The 7,966-nt window shown below is 44.9% G+C and overlaps 1 protein-coding gene across 1 annotated transcript in view; it reads right to left on the bottom strand.

Annotated features, from left to right (window-relative positions):
* LOC138865616 (uncharacterized) overlaps positions 1 to 7,966 on the bottom strand; it is a 129,234-nt gene that overhangs the window by 13,334 nt on the left and 107,934 nt on the right. The window contains exon 9 of the mRNA XM_070136322.1: positions 5,452 to 5,526. Within this exon, the coding sequence (XP_069992423.1) occupies positions 5,452 to 5,526 (75 nt within the window). The remainder of the gene's footprint in view (positions 1 to 5,451; positions 5,527 to 7,966) is intronic.

Genomic DNA, 7,966 nt, shown 5'->3' with positions numbered 1-7,966 from the left:
TCCTTCTTTCTTTTTCTTTCTCTCTTCTCCTCTCTCTCCCTTCCTTCCTTCCTTCCTTCCTTCTTCCTTCTTCCTCCCTCCACTCCTCCCTCCCTTTCCCTCCCTCTCCCCACCCTCTCTCTCTCTCTCTCTCTCTCTCTCTCTCTCTCTCTCTCTCTCTCTCTCTCTCTCTCTCTCTCTCTCTCTCTCTCTCTCTCTCTCTCTCTTTCTCTCTCTTTCACTTTCTTCTCTCTCTCTCCTTCCTCCCTTTCCTTCCTTCCCTTCCTCCCTCCCTCCCTCCTCCCCTCCCTCCTTTTTCCCTCCCTCCCTCCCTTTCTCTCCCTCCTCCTTCTCTCTTTCTCTCTCTCTCTCTCTCTCTCTCTCTCTCTCTCTCTCTCTCTCTCTCTCTCTCTCCTCTCTCTCTCCTCTCTCTCTTTCTCGCTCTCTATCTCTCCTTCCTCTCTCTCCCTTCTCCTTTTCTCCCTTCCTTACCTTCCTTCCTTCCTCCCTCCCTCCCCCCACCCCTCCCTCCCTCCCTCTCCCCCTCTCTCTCTCTCTCTCTCTCTCTCTCTCTCTCTCTCTCTCTCTCTCTCTCTCTCTCCCTCTCTCTCCTCTCTCTCTCTCTCCCTCCTCTCCTCTCCTCCCTCCCTCTCTCTCCTCTCTTGTATGGCCTGCCACCTTCTCAGGGCCAGGAATGTTTTTTTTTAGAGGGAGGTTTCACACGACATGCTCATTCCTACACTTACCTGTACTAAAGAGTCAGAGTGGAATCAAATCGAGTCATCAAAATCGTCACGATCACTTATTGCATTGTGAATAATTACCACAATCTTTGCCTATTCTCTCTTCCACACCTTTACTCTTGCCAGTTACAGAGCCCCCCTCCCCATATCTCCTCGCACCTCTTGGCCAAGGGGGAAAGCCTAGTCACCGCAACTTAGATCGTTGAATAAATTTTGTGACGGACTTAGACTTAGACTTTGGCGAGTGCGTCCGTACTATAGAGAAATTACTTTTAAATGGATGCTGGATTGAGTTTACTCTCTTGCTCTAAACTTTAATCCTATGAATTACCTATGAATGTTTCATAGAAAACGGAATGTCGAGAAAGGATGGATTTTGGATTGGTTTGCTCTCTTCGCTCTCAAACGCCCCAATCTATGAATTACTTATATGATGTTTCTTGTGAGAAAACTGGATGTCGAAAGGATGGGAGGCGTGACTAAACCAGTTATTGAGAAAAGGCAATGACTGGAAAGAGAGAGAGAGTAGGAAAGAGAGATTAGAGATAGACAGAGAGGGGGGGAGTAAGACAGTCAGACAGAAGGGGAGTAAGTGAATGAGTAAAAGAGTGAATAAGAAAGAGAGATTAGAGGCAAAGAGTAAATGAGTGAGAGAGACAAAAGGCAATAACTGAAAGAGAGAGTGGGTGAGTAAGCGAGAAGAGAGAGAGTAGGAAAGAGAGATTAGAGATAGACAGAGAGAGAGAGAAAGACAGTCAGAAAGAGAGGGAGTGAGTGAATGAGTGAAAGAGTGAATAAGAAAGAGAGGATAGAGACAAAGAGTTAATAAGTGAGAGAGACAGACCGACAGACCGAGACAGAGAGACTAAGTAAACGAAATGGAGACAGAGACAGAGTAGAGAAGGAAAAGCTAAAAGAGAGAACGAGAGATAGGAAAAAGAGAACTATCAGATAAGAGAGCCAAGAAAATTAGGATTCGCAGAAACCCAAAGAGTTAGACCATGAAAGTATATAACCCCCCCCCCTCCCCTCATTCTCTTTTCCACCCTTTACCCTTGTCAGCTACCATTGTCATTATTATTATTGTCATTTTTTTGTTGATGTTGTTATAATCATTATGATCATTATTATTATAATCATGGTTATAATAATAATCATTATTATTATTATAATTCATGACGAATCGATAGATAGACATTGAAACGATAGGCAGAATAGAGAGAGAGGGGGGGGGGGGAGGGGAAGGGAGGGAGAGAGGGAGGGATAGTGAGAGATAAAGAAAGAAACTGAGAAAAAAGACAGACAAATAACGAGAACAAGACAGAGAAAAAGACAAAAAAAAAGGATTATACATAAAATATACTTAAAACCTCCGACGGGAGAGGAGCAGCGCCATCTCCTTTCCCGAATAGCGAAGTTGCAAATAGCCTGAAAGCTGCAACTGAATCTGAAATTCGCGGTTGCATGTGAATCAGACTGAATTCCTCTCCGATAGACCTCTGTGGAATTTCTTGTTGCTCTCTCCAGCCTTGCAATTTGGATAGGGATCACTGAGACATTTTTTTTCTTCTTTTTCTTTTTTTAAGAGGGCGTTTATTTTGTTTGTGTTATATATGTATATATGTATAATATATATACATGTATTGCATATATATATTGATATATTAATATATCGATTTACCTATAGATAGACAGACAGATTATATATTTATATATAATTGGTAGGTAGATTTATACACAGACTAACAGACACAGACAGACCCAACACCATATCCCACATCGCTAGTTGGTAGGTAGAAATACAGACAGACAGACCAACAAACACAGACACACACAACCCCCCATCCCACACCCCACATCCCACGAACCCTCCGCAGATCCTACCTTCCTCTTCTGCTTCCTCAAACTCTTGTAGAGGATCCCGGAGAGAACCGCCAGGACGATGACCAGGGCCGCGAGGATGATGGACAGCACGAACCAACCCTGGGCCCGGCATGAGGAACCGATGGGGCCGCTCGAAGGTCGACGTCGAGAGGGGCTGCAGAGGGGCGTCCACCATCTTGGGTTCGAACTCCATCTCCGCGATGGCTTCCTTGACGTATCTGCAACGGGGAGAGGGTGTTGGGAGGGGCGTGGTGTGTTGGGAGGGGCGGGAGTGGGGGGCGTGGTGTGTTGGGTATTGGGAGGGGCGTGGTGTGTTGCTTGGGTATTGGGAGGGCGTGGTGTGTTGGAGGGGCGTGCTTTGCGGGGAGGGGCGGGGTGTGAGTGAGGGAGAGGGTGTTGGGGAGGAGCGGGAGTGAGGGGCGTGCGTGTTTTGGGTGTTGGGAGGGGCGGGGAGTGGGGTGGGGGCGTGGTTTGCCGGGGAGGGGCGGGGGTGTGGACAGTGGAGAGGGGTGGTTGGGAGGAAGCGGGAGGTGAAGTGAGGGGCATGGTGGTGTGTGGGGTGGTTTAGGAAGGGAGCGTGGTGGGAAGTGTTGGGAGGGCGCGTGGTCTGATGGGTGGTTGGGAGGGGCGTGGTGTTTGGGGTGTAGGGAAGGGGCAGGAGTGAGGGTGAGGGGCGTGGTGTGTGTGGGGTGTTAGGAGGGGAGCATTGAGGTGTGTGGGGTGCTGGGGAAAGAGGCGTGCGAAGTGTGAGGGGTGTGGTGTGTTGGGGAGGGGCTGCGAGTGAGTGGGGGGCGTTGTGTGTGGGGTGGGTTGAGGGGAGAAAGGGTGTTGGAAGGGGCTGGTGTGTGGGAGTGCTGGGAGGGGCGCGGAGTAATGAGGGGCGTGGTGTGTTGGGAAGTGATTGAGGGGCGTGAGTGAGGGGCGTGGTGTGTTGGGAGGGGCATGGTGTGTGGGGTGTTGGGAGGAGCGGGGCATGAGTGAGGGGCGTGGTGTGTTGGGAGGGGCGTGGTGTGTGGGGTGTTGGGTAAAGAGTGATTAGGCGACAGGAGTGAGGGGCGTATTGTGTAGTGGGGTGTGGGGAGGGGCGGGGCATAAGTGAGGGGGCGTGTATGGTAATCTGGTGGTTGGGAGGAGGAGCGCGGGGTTATTGGGGTGTTGGGAAGCGAGGCAGGCGGGAGGAGAGAGGGCATTGGCGTGTGGATGGTAGAGGGGGGCGGGAGTGAAGTGTGGGGTTATATGTAGGGGGTGGTTGGGAGGGGCGGGGAGTGAGAGGCGGCGAATTGTGGTTGGAGTGAATTAGAGGCTAAGTAGTGAAGAGAGTGAGGGGCGTGTGCGTGGAAAGTGGTAGGGAGGAGGTGGTAGAAATTGATGGGGAGAGAGATCGTAAGGGAGAAGAGAATGAGAGAGAGGAAAATGGAAAGAGAGAGAGCTGGGGAGGGAATGAGAATGAGAGAGAGAAGGAGAGGGAGAGATAGAAAGTGAAAGATAGATGGAGAGAGTGAGGGAATGAGATTGAGAGAGAGAAGAAGAGGAAAAGATAGAAAGAGAAAGAGATAGATGGAGAGTGAGAGAGAGAGAGAGAGAAAGAGATAAATAGTTGGTGAGAAAGAACAAGAGAGTACAAACTAATAGACAAATGTACACAAAGACATCTACATAAACAGAACAAACACGAACAAATAAACAAATAAAACACAAGAAAAACAAAAGAGATAAACAAATACGAAGAAACGAGACAGATAAAGACAAAGAGACCGACAGACCGACAAAAAGAAAAAGAGAGAAGTCAGACCACAAAGTAAAAGCGAGGTCGACAAAGTTTAACCATATAACTTTAGTATTGGAGTGACTATGGCTCTTAAAACGGGGATCCAAACCTGTGACGGAATAGGGGCGATAATTGCTTAATCTGGTGGAGTATGAAACGTAGAAGAAAATTGTAAAATGACGAGAAAGGTTGTATGAAATGAAGTACCTTTTTTTTTTTTTTTGTCATTTTCTATCATTTTTATCATGACTTCGGTATTGCAAAAGCGTGCAGTATTGTGCAGAGTTCTAAGTCTATAAATAACTCTATGAGATGATATTGCAAGAGAGGTTATCTTATCTAAAACAAAGGATGCACATCCATGACCACAGGAAATGGGAGAAAGTTTCGTGAGCACAGGAAGTTGGGTGAAGTTGGGGGGGGAGGGGGTAGAAGGATCCTTTGTTGAACACAAGGAGTGGGATCGGGGTGTCATAAGGGATGATAAAGAGGGAACCAGAAATTGACAAACACAGGGAATGGTGTAAAGACGATAGATAGGAGAGCGGTGAATAGATTGTCGTGAGCACAGGTAGTAGGGGGAGAGAAGAAGGAGACTTGATCTAAGAACAAGTCGTTTCTCTATTCCTAAAGAGGACTAGAATTCCTGTGCATCTTACCTTGGTGTGAAAAGATATCAGCGAGCGTGTGTGTGTGTACGTGTGTTTGTGTGTGTAGTTGTGTGTGTGTTTTTGTGTAAGTGTGCTTGTGTGTGCAGTTGTGTACGTGTGTTTGTGTGGGTAGTTGTGTGTGTGTGTTTGTGTAAGTGTGTTTGTATGTAGTTGTGTACGTGTGTGTTTGTGTAAGTGTGTTTGTGTGTAGTTGTGTACGTGTGTTTGTGTGTGTAGTTTATGTGTCTGTGCGTGTGTGTGTGTTTGTATGTGTATATGTGTGTGTTTGTATGTGTGTGTGCGCGCGTGCGTGCGTATTTGACTACGTGTGTGTGAAGATATGTGCATGTATCTTAATCTAAATATATATGTAATTGTACCTACATACACAAACACAAGTGTCTATATATCTAAAGGTGGGCACTACCTGGGCACGTAGGCTGAGCGGCTGTCCTCATAGGGCACCAGAGGCATCTCATTCCGTGGTCTCATCGTGGTGATGCTGCAGTTGTGAGTGTGTGATCAATAAGCATCGTGCATCAATTAAATCGGGAACTTTAAGATCTAATTATAAGGTATTTGTGAGTTGGTATTTATGAATTTGTGGGTATTTGGAGATCTATAAGGTACTTATGAGTAGGCATTTGTGGGTAATTGGAAGATCTATAAGGTACTTATGAGTAGGCATTTAATTTGTGGGTAATTGGGAGATCTATAAGGTACTTATGAGTAGGCATTTAATTTGTGAGTAATTGGAAGATCTATAAGGTATTTAATACGCATTTAATTTGTGAGTAATTGGAAGATCTATAAGGTACTTATGAGTAGGCATTTAATTTGTGAGTAATTGGAAGATCTATAAGGTATTTAATAGGCATTTAATTTGTGAGTAATTGGAAGATCTATAAGGTACTTATGAGTAGGCATTTAATTTGTGGGTATTTGGAGATCTATAAGTTATTTATTAGGCATTTGATTTGTGGGTATCTGGAGATCTATAAGGTACTTATGAGTAAGCATTTAATTTGTGGGTATCTGGAGATCTATAAGGTATTTATTAGGCATTTAATTTGTGGGTATAGGGTAAGTTTATGGGGGTATTTCAGGAATATTTGATAAGGTGTTTCGTATGTGCTAAAGGGTGTAGAGAGAGTGTACTAAGTAATTTCTATTGACGTGAAAGCGTGACCATGTATTTTATTAGGAATTTCTCACTTTTTTTCTCTTTCTCTTCACTCTCTCTCTCTCTCTCTCTTTTTCTTCTCTCTCTCTGTCTTTCTTTTTCACTTTCTTCTTTTCCTCTTTCTTTCTTTCTCTCTCTATCTCTCTCTCTCCCCTTTCTCTTCTCTCTCTCTTCTCTCTCTCTCTGCTCTCTCTCTCTCTCTCTCTCTCTCTCTCTCTCTCTCTCTCTCTCTCTTCTCTCAGCCTCTTTCGTGTTTCAATTTTCACCCATCTCTCTCCTTCCCTTCTCTTCATTTCTCTTCTCTCTCATCTTTCTCCCCTCTCTATTCTGTTATTTTCTTATGTCTCTAACCTCATTCTCTCATCTCTCTCTCTCTCTCTCTCTCTCTCTCTCTCTCTCTCTCTCTCTCTCTCTCTCTCTCTCTCTCTCTCTCTCTCTCTCTGTCTCCCTCTCCTCTCTCCTCTCTCCTCCTCTCCCTTTCCCTCCCTCCTCCCTCCCCCCACTTTCCCTCTCACCCCTCTTCCTCCCTTCTTTCCTCCTCCACTTCCCTCCTCCTCTCCTCTCCATTTCCCCCCTTCCTCCTACTCCTCTCCCTCCCTCCTCTCTGACCCTCTCTCCTTCCTCCTCTCTCTCACCCTCTCCCTTTCATCCTCCTCCTTCTCTCCTCCTCCTCTTCCTCCCTCTTCCTCCTCACTCCTCCTCCTTCCCCCTTCCCTGCCCCTCTCACGCTCCTCTTCTCACCTCCCTACTCCTCTCACCTCTCCTTCCTCCTCCTCACCTCTCACCCTCCTCCTCCTCCTCCTCCTCCTCCTCTCACTCTCCTCCTCCTCCTCCTCTTCTTCTTCCTCTCATTTTCTCCCCGCTTCCATTTCCAAATATCCCAGAAAAGCGATTCCCTCGACCGGACAAACTCAAAAAGAGCAACAGAATTTATCGCCGAGTGACAGAGCTTGATAAACTGTATTGAACTGCCATGTATCAGTTTAATTTCTTGCCTCCGTTTTCTTTTTCACGATTCCCATTTTCTATGATATCATTTTTGACAGATTTATCTGTTGCGCTCCGCAGACTTTCATGTTTTTTTTTAATTCTTTCTTTTTCTTCTCCTTTTTTCTTCCTTTTCTGGGTTCTTTTATTTCTATGATTATTATTATTGTTGTTTTTTTCTTCAGTTTTTGGGTGTTGAGCTATATTTTCTGTTTTATTCTTTGTTTTATTTTTTCTTCCTTTTTTGGCCTTTCTGTTTGCCTCGCTCTTATTTTACTTCTTTTCTTTTGTTTATGTTTTCCTTTCCTTTTTGTTTTGTTTTTGTTTTCTTCAATTTCCTTTCCTTTGTATATCGGCTCCTTCCTCTCGGTTTTTCATATTTTCTTTCTGACTTTATTTATTCTTATCCACTTCTTTCTGCCTTTTGTCTCCTCTATACATCTCTTCTATTCTCACTAATTACCCTCTTTCTTCTAAATTCTCTACTTCTCCATTTCCTGCAGTTCACTTTTGTTCCTCGGGCCTTTTCATCTCCCCTCTTTCATCTCTCCTCCCCCCCCCCTTCCCCCTCCCCCACTCGGCATATGAAGAGCATAACGAGGGAGGAATAATTTTCAAAACATTAGCCCCATGAGGCAGTTGTAGATTTTATATATATGTACATATATATATATATATATATATATATATATATATATATATATATATATATATACATATATGTATATATATATATATACACATATATATATATATATATACTGTATATATA

Source organism: Penaeus vannamei, chromosome 21 (genome assembly GCF_042767895.1).
Source record: "Penaeus vannamei isolate JL-2024 chromosome 21, ASM4276789v1, whole genome shotgun sequence".
NCBI classification, from domain to species: domain Eukaryota; kingdom Metazoa; phylum Arthropoda; class Malacostraca; order Decapoda; family Penaeidae; genus Penaeus; species Penaeus vannamei.
The sequence above is the reverse complement of the archived record's forward strand: the minus strand, read 5'-3'. Positions and strand labels throughout refer to the sequence as shown.